This window comes from Synchiropus splendidus, chromosome 1, assembly GCF_027744825.2.
Source record: "Synchiropus splendidus isolate RoL2022-P1 chromosome 1, RoL_Sspl_1.0, whole genome shotgun sequence".
NCBI classification, from domain to species: domain Eukaryota; kingdom Metazoa; phylum Chordata; class Actinopteri; order Syngnathiformes; family Callionymidae; genus Synchiropus; species Synchiropus splendidus.
Window position 1 is genome coordinate 40,989,507 of NC_071334.1, and position 20,054 is coordinate 41,009,560.

Genomic DNA, 20,054 nt, shown 5'->3' on the forward strand with positions numbered 1-20,054 from the left:
TCTGCAACAGATGTCACCAGTCACCTGCCAGTAAGTTCAGGCTCTGATCAGCATTCGGACCCCAGTGGCCCCCAGTAACTCTTTTCATACTGTGTCCCAAGTAAGGTTATAGTAGTTTGGGATTTTGCATTAGTTTTCGTTTTTATTTAGTTTTAAATTTTTGTGTTTGAGATTCAGTTAGTTTTCATTAGATTTTAGAGTGGGTTGGCTAGTTTTAATTAGCTTTGGTTTTTCAAAAATGCTTAGCTCCAGCTTACATTTAGTTTTATTAGATTTAGTGTGAGTTTTAGCTATTTGTTTTTTGTTCTTTTTCCCCTTAATATGGGGTATTGGAACAAGCTTGAAGAAAGAAATAGGTCACAAAATAGTCAGTAATAAAAAGTCAACAAAAGACACAAAGGAAAAAAAAAACATTACGTTTGGAAAGATAACTCTTTTGCCCAACTACCACCATTGCGCTAGTCAACATTATCAGGTCAGGTCGTCAACACAAGTGACGTCACGGACTGGACAGGTCGTCAACTGTCGTAAAACCAACCGAGCCAAAATCAATAGATTCTGAATCATCTCAAAATTGTTCTTTATGAAATAAATAAAGATGAAAACGAATGACAATTTTACTATCATTTTAGTTTCTTTTGATTAGTTTTGTCAGCAGACAATGCAGTTTCAGTTAGTTATGGTTTCATTTTTATGTCAGTTAATGATTTACAGTTCTAGTTTTCATTTTTCAGTTGAAAGTGTCACTCTGAGACACCTCAAGATGCCAGCGTGTCAACATGTGCCTCCAGATGTGCCGTCCATTTATTGAGATTGCTGTCATTGTTAACTTGCATTTGTTTTTTTGCAAGCTAATTCATTCTGTATTCATATCAATGATACAACAGAAGAGTAAAGCTGCATAGTAGATCCAAAACGTTTTCTTGGCATCCATCTTCTGTATTTCAACTTTCAAGTTTTCATTGTTATTGCATTTTTGTATACATCAAAGTTATACTCTCAACTCTGAGCCAACAGTTTCCAAGTTTTTATTGCCCTGATTATCCTGTTTTCAATTTGATCCCCTAGAACAGGTGGGGTGTCCTGTCTATTCCTGAGCTTCACTATACTCAAACTACTATTTGAGTGATCCAGTGCAGAGCTTGACCTCCCCCTCTATCTTTAGTGAGTCTTGATCTGTGAAAGGACAGCCAAACTTTATCACTCCCACCCTCAGCCAAACTGCTTCTATTTTTAGGGAAGAGGCTAGGATGAAGGGGTGTTGGGGAGTGTGCGGTGGACGCAGAAACTGCAGCTGCTCAAGCATTTAACGCTCACCACTGAACTCTCTCACTCTGAAGTGGGTGGACAATGACAGTGTCACACTGACTCCAGGCTCCCTTTACACACCGGCACTGAGGACAACCTCACACCCAAACAGACGCACTATTGATTCACTATTATGACGCACTACTTATTTATTGCCTTCGGTCATTATTCACAAGGAGCAACAACTCTTCAAGGAAGCTCATTCTAAGAAGAAAATTAAAAGAGAACTTAAACACGACAATCTGGAGTCAAATTTTCAGTAGAAATAATAGAAAGCCTGTGGAATTCTGGAACAGCATCATGGTGTAAAGAGAGGTACTCACAATAAAGGTAAGTTCCTGGAACAATTTCGTTGATAGTGTAAAGAAAAGACGTCACAACAATGTAACTATTTGAGCTAGGTAGCAAGTTAAGGTTGTGTGTGTGTGGCTTGACACATGGTCTGTGGGATCTTTTTTTGGAAGGCTTGCTTTAAAAATACACTCTGAGTTACAGCACAGACTAGAGATGGTGGAGGAACTTAATGACTAAAATACACACCAAAAACTAAGTCAATCCAACCACATGCTTCATTCAAGTACTTGATTTTGAATGTAATATCCTCAATGGTCTTCACCTTTCTCTGAACAAAACATCCTTTCTCAAATTTGAGTTTCTTTCTGAATCCGAAGTACTTTTTCAGGGAAACACACGTCAGCAGCATCGGACTGAATCATTCTTTTACAACATTGAAATGAAACTCTTCGCACTGCCAGAAAGGTTTAAGAGTTTAACCAGTTGTTATCAGCCCTTTAGGGTAAAGCCACCAATTCCCCAGAAAGAATGCTATTGTTCGTTTAGAATATTGGTATATATGGACTTTAGCAATAAGATTATTGCTGTCAAACATTGATGTTGAGTGAATCTTTCATTATCTGGATTTAACAACAGCCCAGTGAATGACAGTAGAAAAAAAAAAAAACATTGACGTTTCAGAACTTCTGGCAAAGCTTCAAAGCTCTGTATGCAGATCAAAACTACTTTTCTGTTGAGAGGTTCAGTTGTTAACCCCAACCCTAAGTGTACATGATGACCAATGCATTTCTTTTATCTTAAATTGTGCTGCAAGAACTGCAGGCCCTGAGGCAGCAAACTCAAGCTCTAACCAAATGTTTATTAATAAATTCTGTCTCTTTGCGCAGACACTTCCCAAGAGTTCTTCAACTACAAGACTACAGTTCATCATGGACATTTTTGGTGGGGCACCTCGTTTCTTGGGCTACCCTCGTCCTGTTGTGGCCCAGGCTGGTGCAGATGCCACGCTCTGCTGCCAAATTGTTGGTGACCCTCGTCCCGATGTGATCTGGGAACGCAAGAATGTCCAGATTGTGTCTGAGGGACGCTACAAGCTGGCAGAAGAGGGAAAAGTGTACATGTTGACCATCACACGTGTAAGCGAGGAGGATGCTGGTCAGTACATCTGTAAAGCAAGAAACAGTGTTGGTGAAACATACGCAGCAGCTTCTCTCAAAGTGGACGGTGAACAGCATGGGTATAAAGAAACCAATGGAGTTGCGTCTATCCTGAACAGTCCCTGTGTGAATGGAGAATCGAGCAAAGAGAACGGAGCGCAGCTGAATGGCAGTGTAAAAGGGATAGATGCAGGTTCTGATGATAGACCTCGATTCCTCATCAAGCCCCTGTCTTTGCGTGTAGACAGCGGTGAAGACGTTGCATTTTCATGCAAGATTTGGGGAACCCCTGTCCCCGATGTGATTTGGGAGAAAGATGGCAAAAAACTTCATGACATCTTTGAGAGCGCCCACTACAATGTGACGCAGCAGGATGGTGGCTGGTTTCAGCTCAAGATCTACAGGACACGAATGCCGGACAAGGGAGTCTATACCTGCAAGGCTGTCAATCAACATGGTGACGCCTTGGCAGGAGCTGTGCTCCTTGTGGAGCCAGTGATAGAGCGAGAAAGCAGTAAGATCTCATACAACAGCATCTCCACCAACCAGCGATCACCAAAGGGAAGGAGCAGCAGGTACAGCGTGACTAAGCTAACAGAGGACCCGCTAGTCAACACGTCAAAAGTAAAAAAGTTTGCTGTGGCAGAAGGGAAGCACGCCAAGTTCCGCTGCTTTGTCACTGGAAAACCGAAGCCAGAGATTGTGTGGAAAAAAGATGGGACACCACTTGAAACAGGGAGGAGGATTCTGATATTCGAGGACAGGGAAGGCTATTATACGCTGAAGGTTCTGTACTGTAAGGTGCAAGACACCGGCCTGTATGTATGCGCAGCATCCAATGCCTTGGGGAACACTCTGAGTGCTGTTCACCTGTCTGTCAAAGGTAAGAGACATTTTGTCGGTATGACAGGAGGTGCGTCAGTGATCTGACAGTAAAATGAATGTGGGATACTGTTGGGACAATGGCTGAATTTTGGTGAAGGTCATCGCTGTGATCAAAGTCCCATTTTCTCAAAGTCACTTTATTAACAAACAATTCGATGATCTGTAAGAAGAATGATGTTGCTCATATCTGAATGCAATGCCTCGTGTTATATCTTTTTTTTTTTTTTTTCAGGTCCAACAGTGCGGTTCAGATATCCACTAAAAGATGTGGAGGTGAGAGAAAGAGATGTTGCTGTACTTGAATGTGAAGTTCCTCACGAGTCTGTGCCGGCTGCTTGGTACTTGGAAGATCAACGTCTAATGCCCAGCAGTAAATATAGAATGGAGCAGAAGGGCACAAAGCGGAGACTCACCATCCAGGACGTGGGAACTGATGATGATGGAGTGTATCTTTGTGAGATGGCAGATGGAGCAAAGAGCATAGCTGAGCTTACAGTTAAAGGTACGGACAAACTGACTGAAAAAGTGTTATTCAGTTTAACCTGAGTTTCTGATAGGGGATCATGAATCAGTGTCAGTGGGTGGCACTCACGGTTTAAAATGATGAATAATCATTCAAATTCAATGAGTTTATAGCATGAGTGCCATCTAGTGAGCCTTGAGAATGAGGGCACTGCTTCATGGTGCCTCATATGCCAACCGCCATTTGTGGTTGCATTGTAAACCCAATATAAAATGTGAAATTCATAATTATGAACCATTGGGCATTATATTGAGTTTCCAGAATTTCCTTTTTTATGTGTGTTTCTAATGTGTGACTATTACTTCCAGGCACTGTCATTTGCAAACTTCCTCGGAAGCTGGAGGTCCTGGAGGGTGAGAACGCTGTATTCTGCGTAGAAGTGGAGGACGAGGATATAGATGTGAACTGGTTCAAAGACGGTTTGAAACTTGTCGAGACACATCAGACCATCCTCAAATCGTTTGGAAAGACTCACATCCTGGTTTTTGTAAACGTGTCCTACCATGACTCTGGATTCGTGACCTTTGTTGCTGGGCGATCCAAATGCTCTTCTCGTCTCAAAGTTAAAGGTACTTTACATATTTACAAGTATATTTCTCAGCCTTTGACATTGTTTTCTGTATCTTCTCAACTTCACCATATTGTAGCTACAAGACACTGCCCTCCTATCTGTCCAACTGAAGTCAAAATGGATGTGGATCGTCCCAACAGTGTGCTGCTCACTTGGGTCCCTGCCGCAAACAGCTCGATTACTACTCGCAAAATCTTTGTGGTGGAGAGGCAGGTAATAGGCTCTCAGGACTGGCAGAAATGTTTCACCTCTGAAACTGCCACCTCAGCTGAGGTCAGCGGAGATGACATGCTGTGTGAGGGGGACTACCGTTTCAGAGTTTGCTGCATCAACAAATATGGCCGCAGTGGACACGTGGAGTTCCCTAACGTGGTCCATCTTGGTGAGTTGACCTCAAGAGGGACAGAAGGCCAGTGATTTTAATCCTACTGTTTTATAAGCCATATAACAGCTTTGCTTTTGTCTGGTTTTCATGAATATTTGGGTATTTTACTTCACAATACTTTCTGGTAACCCAACTTGTTATTTGTAGTCTACTCTTGTGCTCCTGGATTTCAGCCGTTGAGGTGCAATTTAGTTTATACTGCTGCATTGTACATTGTGCCTCACATCCAGTAATCCAGTGTTGTAATGTAATGTGTTACTCTTAACCACTATTTTCAGTAATGAGTGATCTCAGGCATGACTATTTCAAAACCCGTAATCTGTTTAAGGTTACATATATAAATTACTGTGCATTTCTTATTCTCAAAAATGTAATAACAAAAATAACTTTTTTGCTTCTCTGCAAGCAAAATAGTGCTTTCTTCTAAAGCAGTGGGCAGGGACGTGTCCACAGAATGTTTTGAAGGGAGACACAGGAAATAACAACAGTTTGTGGGGGCACCCAAAAGCAACAAATATAGAGGGAAGAATGCCCAGTTTTAAACCCCACTTAAATTCTAACAATTTAAAATAAAGCCTATAAAACTACAAATAAAAATGTGCAGGTTTTGTGTGCAGTTTCAGTTTTAATAATAAGCAACAACACAAAAACAGATGATAATGTTACAGGCATAGTAGTGATATGTGTTAACGTATGTTAAGACGGAGAGCTAACAAAAGTTGAACACACTCGTCCTGTTGTTTGAGAGCAGTTGTCTTCCAAATTTCACAGAAATTGGGAAAAACATTTTTGCGTTTAATGTCACGCCATTCTTTCCCTCTCTATGCATTGTTTTTCCAATCTGATAAAGCACCAATCGCACCAATCGACCACCTCTACAGTAACAGCATCCAACTCACTGTGAGGTCATTCGGCCTGCTGATGACCAAGTGTGGACTGACACTGATCGAAATTACTGTATCTGGAATTCCTGACCTGTGTCCCACGAATTTAGGGTGTAATTCATTGTGTTCAGCTGTCTACATACAGCGCACAGCGTACAGTCACTCTGTGTGCGGTATGTAGAGAGCTGAATACAATGATTGACAATTTCAACGAGGCAAAGACCGTTGGGGTTGGCATACGTTTTGGCTAATCAGATTCTAGTGGGGAGGTAGCCCCGTTACTGTTTTTGGTCACGTTTTCAGCAAACAGGCAGCTCATATGTCAAACTGACAGTAATACAAACGTAAACAACGGTGTAGTGAGGAGAGAGATGCACGTTTCTTGCTGAAAATACAGTCAGTATTTTGAATTGGTGTATGGTACAGTTGACAGTATTAACCCCATACCAGGGTTCTCAAATTGATCCTCAAAGGGGCTGCAGTGGGTGCATGTTTTTGTTCCAACCTAAGCATTATTTTGTTGATTTTCACAGTCCCTGGGGCAAAAATTTCCAATCGCCTCAAAGGCTGTGAGGTGACAGAGGGAGAAGACGCTTGCTTTTCCATCCAGCTGTCAACGGCAATGGTGGGAACATGGTTCTTGAACAGCGCCCAGCTGCAACATGGTGGTCGATTCTCAATCCAGCATTCCCAAACTCAACACTCCTTGATCATCCATGAAACCCACTCTGCTGAAAACTCAGCTGAAATCACATTCATTGCCAACGGAGTTCGTGACTCAGCCGTACTCAAAGTGAAACGTGGGTGGAGAACAGTGTGGCTTCTTGTATTGTGCATCATGATTGAGTGATTGAAATTTTGATTTCTCTACAGCTGCTGTGGTTAAATTCAACCCTCTCTCAGAAACTGACAGCAACAAGTTTGCAGACACCGGTGATGTGATTGTGCTCTACTGTGAGCTGTCGCATGCATTTGCCAAAGTGTCGTGGTTTAAAGACGGCTGGGAACTTAAGGCAGAGGATGGCATAAAGATCCAGTCAGACGGGAACATGAGGCGTGTTGTTATTCAAGCTGCAGAGCAGCGCCACTCAGGGATTTATGCATGTAAAACGGAGGAGGATGTCATCAACTTCAATGTAAACGTTGCAGGTACGTCTGAAATTCACAGTCATTACAATCTATTTATTTCTACACGAATTTAGGCATTAAAGAGTTTTTTTTAGCTATATTTTAATTGTTTAAATTGTATACCTGCCATAATGATCTGTAAATGATATAAATGTTGATTTTTAGTAGCTTGGAGTTGCTACAACCGTGAAGGGAAGAGCTTGTTGGGGCACTAAGAATAAGGCAAACGTTAGGAACTCACTTAAATGACAAGACACTGCTTTTTTAAAGAATACCTGCTTATATACATTATCTTTTTTTTTTCATTATGACCATGGCCAGGTCCCCCTGTGAAGTTCAGTCCTGTCCCAGAGGAAGAGCTGCAGAAGAGCTGTATTGAACTGGATCCAGTGGTGTTGGTCTGCCATGTTTCAAGCAAGGATGCTGCAGTTGTTTGGTACGCTCAACGCAAAGTTTACACAGCAATCATTTTCAGATGTAAAGTTGGCAACTCTCAACATAGTTTTTATTCCAGCATGGGAATCACAGTAATCTGCTGTAACAATAAGGGGCACTGCAGAGGAGGGTCAAACATTGGAGCAGCACTTCATCCTTAGCATGGTGTTTAAAAGGTTAACGAGAGTTTGCTCTCTGCAGTTACTGTGTTTTTTGTCATTGGAGAAGGCACCATGTTCCTTTACGGTGGTATCTCCAGACTGACTTTCCAGAGTGTTTACAGGGAGAGCCAGTGCTGCCCTTTGTCACCTGTTCTGTGCCTAATTTTTGGGCTCAATTTCTCAGCTCATTTAGCAGCATCAGGATCTCCATCAACACTTTTGTAGATGATGGTGTGCAGCTAGTTCCATGGGACTGAGACCTTGCAGACAAATGTTAACCAGGTAAAATGTTGAAGATGCTCTAAGTCCAAGACCATGGCTCTTAGTCGAAATGCCCTCTCCTGGGAGGAAGAGAAATCCATTGCCAGGTGGATGAGTTGAAACATTTCGGGCTCTTGTTCAAAAGTGAGGGAGAGTGATTTACCTATGGCCACAAAATGTCCAACAAGAAGGAGGCTGTTGGGCAGACCCAAGACACGTGAGCTGGAGAGCCTGGGAACACTTTTGTATTCCTTGAAGTTTCTGCCGAAAGGGATGTCTGAACTCCTAGTGTCACACCAGGGACAATAAGGGGCTTTTAACACTGCAGGTTCTGTCTTGGGTGGCCTCTGCGCCTCAGGTGATGTCCCTTTTTTTCTCCTCAGCTGGTGGCGCTCTGCGCAAAATAGCTGGTTTTTAACACCGCCTTATTTCCATATTTCTTAGCACTATAAGTTGTCCTCACATCAGATATGAACTGATGACACTTGTCATGGTTGTTTTACAAGGAAATAGCGAAAACAAGCTGTGTAATACAAAGCGTCTTGATTTTGAGCCACACTGCTCTCACAACACATTGAACACAGTGAGAGAGATTCCTGACGAATGAGAAGATTTTAGTCAAGTACAGACACCAGAAATGATCAATGAATAGTCTGGTGATCTTCAGTAACTTGGGAAAAACCAGCATCTTTCCCTGTCCTCCTACCCCCACTGGGACGGTCTGATCATAACCTGGTCTACCTGCTCCCCTAATACACACCCAGGTTGCACAGATAATCTGCGCAGAAGAGAACTGTGAAAGTGAGGACTGAGGAAGCCAATGAGAGAGTGAGAGACAGTTTCCAGACCACAGACCAAAGCATGTTCTGTGTCTCTTTTGGCGATGACATTGATGGCCTCACGCACTGCATCACCGATCACATCAACTGCAGCATTGTGCCAATCCAGAGGGACAGCACTGTGCCAACCCAGAGGGTACGGTGCTTGTCTAATAACCACCCATGGGTTACTCCTGAGCTTGAAGTCCTCCTGAACCAGAAGAAGAGGGCTTTCATCTCAGGTGATATAGATGTGGACATAGCTGCAGAGGGACAGATGATAGAGATCAGCTCTGGGCAAACGAGTTAAATTTGTATTTCAATAGATTTAACGTTGAAGTTCTCTGATGACTCCACCATCGTGGCCTGTGTGTCTGAGGGGAACAAGCTGGAGTACCGGTCGTTATAGACTTTGTGGACTGGTGTGAGAGCAACAATCTGTGCCTGAATACCAGTAAGAAACAAAGGAGAGAAATAAAAAAGGAGATGGTGGTCGACTTACGTTATTGTATATATTTGTAAATATGTTATCATGATGATGACTACCTGTTTGCACTTACCATTTACTTGTTTATGTTTTTGCAGTAACAACTTACAACGCTCCTTGACAGTGAATTTCTCTTTTGTGAGATCAATAAAGTCTGTCTATCTATATATCTATCTAGTTCCAGCTGCTGCTCCCACAACCCAATTTAGCTAAGTGGTCAAAATTTTTTGAGTATTTTAGTAGAAGAAACTGCAGTGCTGCACTGGCGTCCAACAACGCTTAGGCCCCTATGTTGTGGAAGCTGTGGCCCCTTTAAACGCTTTTAACATTTCTCATCTCAGGTACAAAGACACGACTGAGATGAGGCCAAATGACAACATCACTCTACAGGAAGAGGGAACCATGAGGAGATTGATCATCCGTTCTGCTGAAGCAGTTGATGCTGGAAGTTATACCTGTCAAGCAGGAAACAACAGCATACAATTCACAGTAACTGTTAAAGGTAAAATCCTGAATCAATAAAATACAATAGCACAACCATAACTTGCATTTTGCATTATTACAGAGCCTCCAGTGATGATTGCTGATCCAAAAGACGACGTTGTCATGGAGCACTACATTTTAGAGGACGTTCACCTTCAGTGTGAACTGTCCCGCTCCAGTGGGAAGGTTCAGTGGTTCAAGGATGGTCAGGAAGTGGAAGAGAGTAGCAGAGTCCAGCTGGGATCCGAGGGTCCGTACAGACGGCTGACCATCTACCACAGTGAAGTAGAAGACAGTGGGGAGTATATCTGTGAAACCACTGGCGACTCAGTATTTTTCCAGGTTAAGATTACAGGTAACGCGTGCCTAGGCTTCTTTTCTCTAAACTTTTAGAAGAACATGAAGTAATCTGTTGCTTTTTCTGCTCCAGAACCACCTGTACGGATTGTCTCACCGAGTGAATCTGTGCTGGAGCTGAACCATCTTGCAGCCACAAGACTGGAATTGAACTGCAAAATATCTGATGCCAATGCCCACGTGCGATGGTACAAAGACGGTCTCGAAGTAGAAGAAGATCATAACCTCATTCTGGAAGTGGACGGGGCCAAAAGACATTTAGTGATACCCCTGGCCACTGTGGAGGACACAGGGGAGTACATCTGTGACACAGATAATGACTCTGTGACCTTCCTTGTTACAGTAACAGGTCAGAAAGTTTTTTTTTTTATTTGGATGGTGTACAAAGTAGCAAATGAGAGCAATACTTCTAATGAGAAACCTTTTAAGGCATCCATATTTAAGCATTGTGGAGAAACTCATCCTCACTCCCATGGCGTCATATGTTAATGTTGCCTTTTAGGTCCTATACTGACAAAAAAAGGCAGCCTTCAGCAATGCATGTTGTTACATTGGCAGCGTGACACTTTAAAAAAAAGAAATAAGTTGGGTTTAGGGTAAGCAATGGGATTATGCTCCATTCTGTCAATGTTTGCTAATGAGTCAGATTGCTATTTAAAGACCATCAAACGGCCATGCATTTTATTCACTGTGACTTTCCACCACTAAGGAGGAGAACCTCGTAAGGGTTCTAAATTGCAACAGACATCCAGTCATCCTCAGTGTCTCCCCATGCTCCTCTGCGTGTGCTGCTCTTCACACTCCACATCGCGCTGAAACTGTTCTTACAGTCCATTGAGACACCTATGCACTGAAAGGTGCCTTTTTAGTCAGTGTAGGACACAAAGGCCACTTTCCCTATGTCAGTATATGACGCCATGGAAGTTAGGATGGGTTGTGTGAAGATGTATTAATCTCAACAGTAGTGAGAGTAGTAGTGAGAGTGGTGAGAGTTCCACTCCAGCAATTCTCAATTTTGTAATTTAAAGTCTATTAAAATTCCTTGTTCTATCCTGAAACGTGCAACTACTCTACTATAAAACTATGTATGTTTGGTCATATTGGCTCCCTGTTTCATAATTATGTTTCACAATTATTGGAGAAGTTGAGATTTCTCAACCTGGTGTCACAAATTGAGCAGATTGATTCCAATATTGAACGGTGTTAAAAATGATCGTAGCCTTAAAAAATAAATTAATTTAAATTCTAAAGCAAACTCATTCATTAGCTAGTAAATAGCAGAAAACAATAATGACAAAAAATACATAAATACTACATGACATCAAATTTATTATGGCATAGCAGAATGGACAAGTTCAGATGTCTTTGGCTGAAATCCAGACAGTGGATGTCAGCAGTTCAATTTTTCTTTCTGTTTTTTCTTTTTTGTAATTCAGAGCCACCAGTGACACTTTCTCGTCCCAAAAGCTCAGCAGACAAACTAGAATGCATTGTGGGAGAACCAATTGTTTTGGAGATTGAAGTGTCTCGAACAGATGGGACTGTTCAGTGGTTGCTTGATGGGATCGAGATTACGGAGAGCAGAAACGTGGCCATTACAGAAGATGGATTTACCAGACGTCTGACCATCAATTCGCCTACCCCCGTGGACTCTGGAAAATATACCTGTAATGCTGTGGATGACAGAATTGATTTCACGGTCAAAGTTTCAGGTGAAATATTGTGGTTTGAAGCTGTTAGGAATCAAGTTGCAACTAGGGTTGTTCTGGCAGCCATTTAAGTTTTTGTCTTAGTTCTAGTCGTTTGTATAAAAATAGTTTTTTTGGCAGTCATTTAGGTTTTTTGTCTTAGTTCTAGTCTTTTGTATGAAAAAAGTTGTAGTTATGTCTACTTGTAATAGTTTTTGTCTAGGTTTAGGCAACGAAAACTCACAGATGTAACTTTCGCATTATCGTCAACAAAGTCCCATGCTTAGCTCATTATCGTTGTGTTATCGTTATGAAAAAAAAAAGCTGTTAATTAAATGTTTTCGCCATTGTTGACAAAAACAAGACTGGTTGCAACCCTTAATATGGTGCTTTTCCCTGCCTTGTTTAGAGCCAGCAGTCAAAATCCTGAAAAAGGCGGAACTGAAAAGAGAACTCGAGTCAAAAGTTGCCGATGACATTGTACTGGAGTGCGAACTTTCCAGAGCCAATGCCGTCACTCAATGGTACAAGAATGGCAGTCGGATTGAAAATGATGAAAGGCTTTGTGAGGAACAGGAAGGAGCTTTCCGTTCACTCGTCATCCTGAATGCTGAATTAGGAGACTCCGGAGAATATTTACTTGACGCTGTGGACGATATTATTAGCTTCCATGTCACAGTTCAAGGTATAAATGGTTTATGTGATTATTTTTTTTAATGCCTGCTATCTAAACATGCTTCTGTTTCTGCTGAAGAGCCTCCAGTGGCTATCGTGGGTAACTCCAATGATGCAGATTACCAGGAGATGATGGCAGGAGAGGACCTAATTCTAGCCTGTGAGGTGTCCAGAGCCAATGCCCCGGTCCAGTGGTTTTGTAATGACAGGCTTCTAGTCAACGACTCCCGCACCTCAATTGAATGCTCTGGCACTCTGAGGAAAATCATCATCTCAGATGTCCAGCCCCCGGATTCTGGGAAGTATGTGTGTGACGCAGTGGATGACCAGATGATTAGTGTTATTCGGATTCAAGGTACAAAAAATGTGACTGTCACATCGGTCATTGGCTTTGACGAACTGCTCACTTGACTTCTCTTGTTTTTTTTGCCAGAGTCTCCAGTCACATTCATAAACAAAGATGATGACATTGTTGTCACTGGCTATGAAGCAGAAAGCATAACATTGACCAGCTTTGTGTCTAAGGAGGGTGCTTTAGTGCGCTGGCTGAAAGACTGGACCCCAGTTGGAGGAGACCGCTTTAAGGTGCTCATGGAGGCTCACCAGCGCACTCTCACTATAGACCCCCTTCGGCGCTCTGATGCTGGAGAATACACGTGTGACGTCAACACTGACCAAATACACTTCAGCCTGCTGGTTAAAGGTAAAGGCTTCAGATGAGATTTACTGTTGTTCAAAATTGGTCTAAATGATCATTCTAATCTTTTAATCTCTTCTAATCTCTTTGTTAGAAATGAGGATAAAATTTGTGACTCCACTCAGAGATACTGTGGCTCATGCTGATGGGATTGTCACACTTCGGTGTGAAGTGTGCAAATCCAAAGCAGATGTCCAATGGATGAGGAATGGTGTGGAAATTTTACCAAACAGGAGGTTTACAATCAGGGCAGATGGAGTTGAACGCAGTTTGACCATTCATCGTTTGACGAGTGAGGATACTGGAGAGTACATGTGCCAGTCCAGAGATGACAGAACCGTTGCAAAACTTCAAGTTGAGAGTGAGTGGCCATGCTTTTTGTTTTATTCCTAATTATTGTAAAGATATTGTGTGCTGAAAATAGCCCTGGTTCGTTAGTGCCTCGGGTAGTGGAGTTCCTCACCGAACTCCACAGCACCACAGTTTTGGAAGGAGAGGATGCCACCTTCAAATGTGTGGTTTCCCCGGAGGATATCCAGCTCATCTGGCTCATGGACAATGAGGTGATCAACCTGGGAGACCGTTTCCATGCATCGCAAAATGGCTTGTGCCACACTTTAGTGATTCAGAAGTGTCAGATGTTGGACTGTTCCAGAATTACAGCTGAGGCAGAAGGTACAAAGAGCAAGGCAAACCTTAAAGTTCAGGGTAAGTACACACATTTTCACTTGAATATATTTGTTTGGATACTTAATACAATATCTTCACTCCAGAGGCTCAGGTGATGTTCATCAAGAAAATGGAGGCTGTCATGGCTGAAGAGTTTGGAGAAGCCACCTTGGAGACTGAGATCAGCCTTGAGACAGGAGAGGTTCAGTGGATGAGACAGAGTGTTGTCATCCAGCCAAGTCTGAGACATACACTGACCCAAAATGGTTGTAAACGTAGTTTAACAATCAGCAATCTCACGCTGTCGGACAGAGGAACATATCGATGTGAGACACTGCATGACAGGACACAAGTGAAGTTGAACGTGGAGCGTAAGTTTAACAACAATTATGGCGCTTCCAGCACCTTCGCATACCTGATGGTCATATTTTGCTTTTTATCTGTACCAGCACGCAAAATCTCCATCCGAAAAGGCCTGAGTAATCAAGAGACCTTTGAACGAGAGACTGCGTCTTTTGAGGTAGAGCTGTCTCATACTGACGTGGAGGGTGTGTGGCAGAAAGACGGCATCAGAGTGAAGCCAAACCACCAGTGGAGGGTGAGCGCCAATGGTCTAACCCACGGACTTACTCTGTCAAACCTCACGTTGGAGGACACAGGCACCATTGTGTTTTCAGCTGAAGGGGTGCGGACCTCTGCCAGACTCACAGTCAAAGGTAATTGTCACTGTGCTGCTGTTCTTGAAGATAATCTTGTTTAAATGTGAATTTTATCCAGACATTTTTCAACACATCCTCACTCCCATGGCATGATATATTGATTTGGGGAAAGTTTTGACACCAAAAGCAGCCTTGTTGACGCATGGGCACAATCAAGTTCTTCCTTTCTGTGTAGCTGTGTAGGTGGGGCAAGAGGGGCGCAAATCCTGAATTGCGATTCTTGCTGAGAATCAGAGCATCAGCTGAGAATAACACTCACAATGAGATGAGACGCTTATTTTCTTTCACTTTCAAGTGGGGATGCACCAATCCTCATTTTTGGACCGATCCAGATATTTGAATTTATGCCACTACCAATTTGCCATTTTCATTTCAACATTATTGTAGATTGTGCATTAATTAGGGAAGACAACTACAGGTTAGTGTAAAACCACAGAGGGAAGTCAGGACAACAGTAAAAACATTATCCTGAAAACAAATTTGAAACTCTGAAGGTCGGCATTTGACATTTACTGAAAAAAATGAGAATGAAAGATGCTGCTTAATTTGATCAGCAAAACATCATATACTTGCTCTTGGAGCATAAATATGCCAATTTTCCAACTGACAAGTGACGTAGGACAGACGTCTAAACTCCAACATCAGAGATATTTGTGTAATTTGAGGACACACACTGCATTGGCGAATCAAAAGTACCCAATGCACTGTTCATTCACATGCTGCGATGCCTCCTCACTTCACTGTCTCGCGGGCTCGTGCTCCTGTTATGTTTTGGCAGCAAACACCACTTTATTTATGAAGCTTCAAGAAGCAGTGTTTTCATTTTCATACTGTAGCTTCATAGGTGGTGCTGTCAGTTTAAATTTGATCTGAGGCCATCACTGTTTCATTAAGACAGCTGAAGCGTAAAATTAAATAATCCTAATAATCATCAACGATGCAGAAAATGACTTAAAAGTTTGAACAGTCATTTATTGTTAAAAATGGCTTCCATATTAGAAAATACATCCAGGATTCAAATTCGAAGATGTAGAACTGGATCGTAAATTTTACCCATACTAGTTTTATTTCTTGCTGCAGTGAGTCTACAGTATTTTTTGGCTATTTACTGTAGAATCAGTCATATGAACATAAGACTCATGTTGTCTGTCTGTTGTTTAAGAGACGCCAGTATCTCTGTTGAAAGAACAGGCTGACATTCGTGTTGAGGAAGATTTACCTGTCACTCTGGAATGTGAATTCTCCCGCCAAAATGTTGACGTCAGGTGGTTTAAGGTAAGGTAAGACATTTTCAAATTTCAGTTCAATGAGTAACAGTCCTAATATGATTGTGGTAGAATGGGGCCGAGCTGAAGCCGGGCAAGAACTGTCGGATATACTCAATGGGCCGAAAGCGCTTCTGTCAGATCCTGCAGTGTTCACGTATCGACTCTGGAATTTACTCTTGTTGTTGCGGAGAGATCAAGTCATGCTGTACTCTGGAGGTCTACGGTAAGTTAACGGACGTTCGAATATATGCGCCAATATGAAATGTGCCCCGTGTAGTTAGCAGAGGCGGGCTGATGAAGCATCATGAGCAGTGTCCCCATTTTTGGAGCAAAGGCGGTCACACTCTTGGGATAAATAATGAGGAGTTTTTCTGATGTATTTATATTGTTGTCTGCTGCATCTGCATATTGTTGTCTGCTGCATTGCACCCTACTGCTGTCAACATTATGTGTATATGTGTGTGAATGGATGACGCCTTGTGGAGTGCTTGGTTGCTGAATTAGCAGGGAAAGCGCTATATACAGTAAGTAAGAGCCATTTACAATACAGTCGAAAAATGAAGCATTTACTGTCGTTAGAGCACAAGCTTAAGGTCGTGCGGGACCTGGAGGACCTCTACATCAAGGAGGACCAGAATGCTGTCTTCATGTGTGAGCTGTCTCTTGAGGATGTGACAGGCGAGTGGTACAGGGACGGTCACAGGATTCGGCCCACAAGCACCATCAAGATCCGAACTGAAGGTACGCAAAAAAATGAAGGGGCCACCGTGTCCACTTTTTTCATCCAAAATAATTAAATGTAAAAACCAAACTGACTCATGTGTCATCCTACCAAAACATTATTGCTGCATTTCAACTTTGTGTAACGGATAACATGGTCGAGAACTGTGAAACAATTTTAGTTTGAAAAATGTTTGCAAAATTATATGATAAGTTTTAGTAAATGAGACATTGACTTAAAATAGAAGACCAGGTTGCCTGTGGTAATTCTGTAAGTATGGAACCAGTGTGTCCACAGTTAATATGAAAAAAAAAAAAATACTGAATACTGATTACTCCTTCAAAAAGTAACCTAGTTACTTTACAGGTTACTTGAATTTAAAACTAACTAAGTTAGATGTCAAGTTACATTTATCAGCCAAAGACTGCTCTCATTGGCGAAACATTTCTATGCCAAATTTCAGATTGTGATTTTGAAACAAAGTAACCTAGGAACAAACCTGAGCCATTGGGGGTCCAGTGTATTGATTTTTACCTTTATATGTAAGCTCTAAAACTGTTTACTTGGCCATGTTTGGGGTCTTTTTTTCAGCTTTATGTACGGTCAATATTTTATTTTGACACACTCTAACCCATTGGACCAAAAAATCACTCACAAACAGCAACAAATCGTAGTATGAAAACCCCCAAAAGTTATGTTTAGTACTTTTTTTCCAAGACACTCCCAGTTATGTAATGTTTACTATCTCAGCGTGTCACTGTTGGTCATCTGAAGACAGTAGCTGCACTTTAGTGACAGCTGTTGTGTGTGCTGTGCGTCTCTGTGTTCCATCATGCTGGAGTAGCATTTTATTTTTTACTTTCAAGAGAAAGCAGAATAAAACATCAGTACATTTTCTTCCTGCACCAAAGAAAAAAATAATCTAGAAAAGTAAAAAAAAATATATCATAAGTGTCGTTTAACTTGACCTATCAAGGTGATAAAAATTTTCTTAAAAAGCTGGTGCATTGTCCGCACTTTCAACACATTTGTGAGGCTCCTTTTCTCACTTTCTTTAACCGCCCAATTTGGCGCATTGGTGGAGCCTGCTGGGTTAATCCTGTCATCTGTAGCAGACACTAATTCAAAGTAGTGGTTGTATTCTTAGCTAGAAACGTGCACAACTCTTCTCACTCCTCAATTATTGACTGCTGTGTAGCCGGCAGCTTGACATGTTGAACTGCCTGCATGCTGAAAATGTGACTGGTGTGTCCCACATATGACATCAAGTCCAAACACACAGTTGAAGAAAGCAAATGATTTTGTTCCCTGACAATGGCAACAATAGTAATGCATGGCATTACTTTAATCTGATTACTGGGTTTGAAACAGTGACGCATTAGATTACCTGTTAAATAAAGATTACGGTAAATTAGTGGTTAGAGAAGAGAAACAGGTTATTTAGTCACAGCATCACCTAGTAATAACTTGACCTGAACAAAGCTCCTTGCTCTCTTCCAGGCACCAAACACTTCCTTCTCATGTGCAACATCAAAGCTGCAGATGCAGGTGAAGTTCGTTTTGTCGCTCGAGACGTTGAGTCTGCAGCATACCTGGAGGTTGAAGGTGCGATTCCTAAAGAATTTCCCAGCAGTTTGCAAGTGCTGGTGCTATTCAGTTTTCCTTCTGTGCCTTCAGAACTGCCAGTGTCCATCATAAAGCCCCTGCGCGACCGAACAGCCCTGGAGAAACATCGTGTCATCCTGGAGTGCACGGTCTCCTCCCCTCAATGCGCTGCCACCTGGTACAAAGAGGGGGAGGAGCTGGAGACTTCAAACCAGGTTGAGATCCTGGTGGATGACTGCACACATAAGCTGGTGATCAAGCAGGTTGAACTGGAAGATGAGGGCACCTACAGCATTGAGGTTGGAGAGCATATATCTAAAGCCAAACTCTTGGTGGAAGGTAAGATACCCATTGTTCAATACAGCGTGCAAATGACATCTAACTTGCCTGTGGGGTCCCAGCCCAGGCCCTGCTGATGGTCTCAGACCTTGAGGACGTGGAGGTGAAGGAGAATGAGTCTGCGACATTTCAGTGCAAGTTGTCCGTCCCTGTGGACAAACCGCCTGTGTGGACTTTGAATGGCACGAGCCTGCAGTCGGGGCCCGGTGTGCGTCTAGAGAACCAAGGCACCGTGCATCGACTCATCCTGAGAAACACCCGCGTGGACATGAGCGGCGCGGTGAGATTCACTGTGGGGAAGGCCAGGAGCAGCGCCATGCTCACTGTTGTGTGAGAAGGAGTGAGGAAGGACGAGAAACAAAGTGATAAACAACCTTTTGGACTAAGTTCAAGTCTCCTTTTAATGAACGAAGTGGACATTCAGTCTGTTATTCTAATTAAACTATATTGCTGAAACAACCAGAGAAAAATCCGACACACACTGTTTGTCTCTTGTTCATGAAGAGTGTAATTTCTGGGCCAGTTTGTCTAGCTGAAACAAATAGATTCCATTCATTAAAAAGTATGAATTTAGAATTTGGAACTACATTTACACTTCATTTTCTTTTTCATATTTAGATATAATTTATATTGTTCTATTTTTATTCAAATATTTATTTTTGCTTTTGCAACCCCATTCTTCAAAACATACACATTATCAGACAGATCGTCCTTTCAATTCAGTAAAAGCAGGCTTGTTTTCCAAAGTGAATGCAAATGAAAACTAAATCATGCCACGCATTTGATTCATTGGAGTTCTTGCATGTGGAACAAATCATATTGTTTCTTTTTTTTTTTGAGACAGAACATCACCATTTACTTTCCACTGAAAGACTTGAAATGTGTGTATTTTAAAATAACCCCTGTGGAATAAAACAAGACTGTTTTTCCTACTGTACGCACTTGTGTGGCTTGATCATGTGGCTCTCTTCACCAAAGGTGAACGTTTGGCAACAGCTGTTCAGCTTATTGATACTAATAGTACAAAATATTCCACTACTATCCCATGAGCAGCAAACAGTCGTTGTTAAAGCAGCTGTGTGTAGTTTGAGAACATTTGCTTTTGGCGGCGCCACAGGAAAATGAGAGTCTTTGGAAGCTGCCGTGAAGCAGTCTCCGGTCCCGCCCCCCATCCTACGTTTGTTTATGAGGAAAGACTGTGGCGACACAGTGGAAAATAAGTACTCACAGATTGCAATTTACCCATCACTGTTCAACTTATACTTGCAAAGGCAACTCTAGAAGCACCTATCATACAACATCAGAGATCTTCATTATGCAGCCAGTGAGGAGAGAGATGTGGAAGCAGCTGCAAGACTGATGGACCCAGATAACAAAACTTTATTCCAAATGCACGTTTCAGAAAGAACGGAAAGGGGAAAGGGGAAAGTTTCAACATTTTCTGATTTGGTGACAACAAACCGCTATCTTTTAGTTATAAGAAATAAATCTGTAAAATGAAGCCTTCATCAGGGGTCCGTCTCCTTCACATGTCCG

General features: G+C 42.1%; 1 protein-coding gene across 1 annotated transcript; it reads left to right on the top strand.

The window, feature by feature from the left end:
* The first annotated feature begins 1,420 nt into the window (after positions 1 to 1,420).
* On the top strand, positions 1,421 to 19,096 carry obsl1a (obscurin like cytoskeletal adaptor 1a). The gene is made up of 25 exons (XM_053857406.1): positions 1,421 to 1,638; positions 2,490 to 3,642; positions 3,877 to 4,146; positions 4,476 to 4,736; positions 4,815 to 5,120; positions 6,541 to 6,807; positions 6,881 to 7,156; positions 7,457 to 7,571; positions 9,639 to 9,799; positions 9,863 to 10,135; positions 10,211 to 10,486; positions 11,574 to 11,849; positions 12,235 to 12,510; positions 12,580 to 12,855; positions 12,934 to 13,203; positions 13,292 to 13,558; positions 13,636 to 13,905; positions 13,971 to 14,237; positions 14,316 to 14,582; positions 15,748 to 15,860; positions 15,923 to 16,076; positions 16,433 to 16,594; positions 18,075 to 18,179; positions 18,252 to 18,518; positions 18,581 to 19,096. Exons 2-25 carry the CDS (start codon positions 2,532 to 2,534, stop codon positions 18,850 to 18,852), a joined length of 6,558 nt encoding a protein of 2,185 aa, XP_053713381.1. The 5' UTR covers positions 1,421 to 1,638; positions 2,490 to 2,531; the 3' UTR covers positions 18,853 to 19,096.
* Positions 19,097 to 20,054: the final 958 nt, after the last annotated feature.

Bases quoted from the DNA above. Each gene is read 5' to 3' on its own strand.
- obsl1a (XM_053857406.1), top strand. From the start codon at position 2,532: ATGGACATTTTTGGTGGGGCACCTCGTTTCTTGGGCTACCCTCGTCCT. The intron at 7,157-7,456 runs GTACGTCTGAAA...GACCATGGCCAG, and splicing joins CTTCAATGTAAACGTTGCAG to GTCCCCCTGTGAAGTTCAGT. The intron at 16,595-18,074 runs GTACGCAAAAAA...GCTCTCTTCCAG, and splicing joins CATCAAGATCCGAACTGAAG to GCACCAAACACTTCCTTCTC.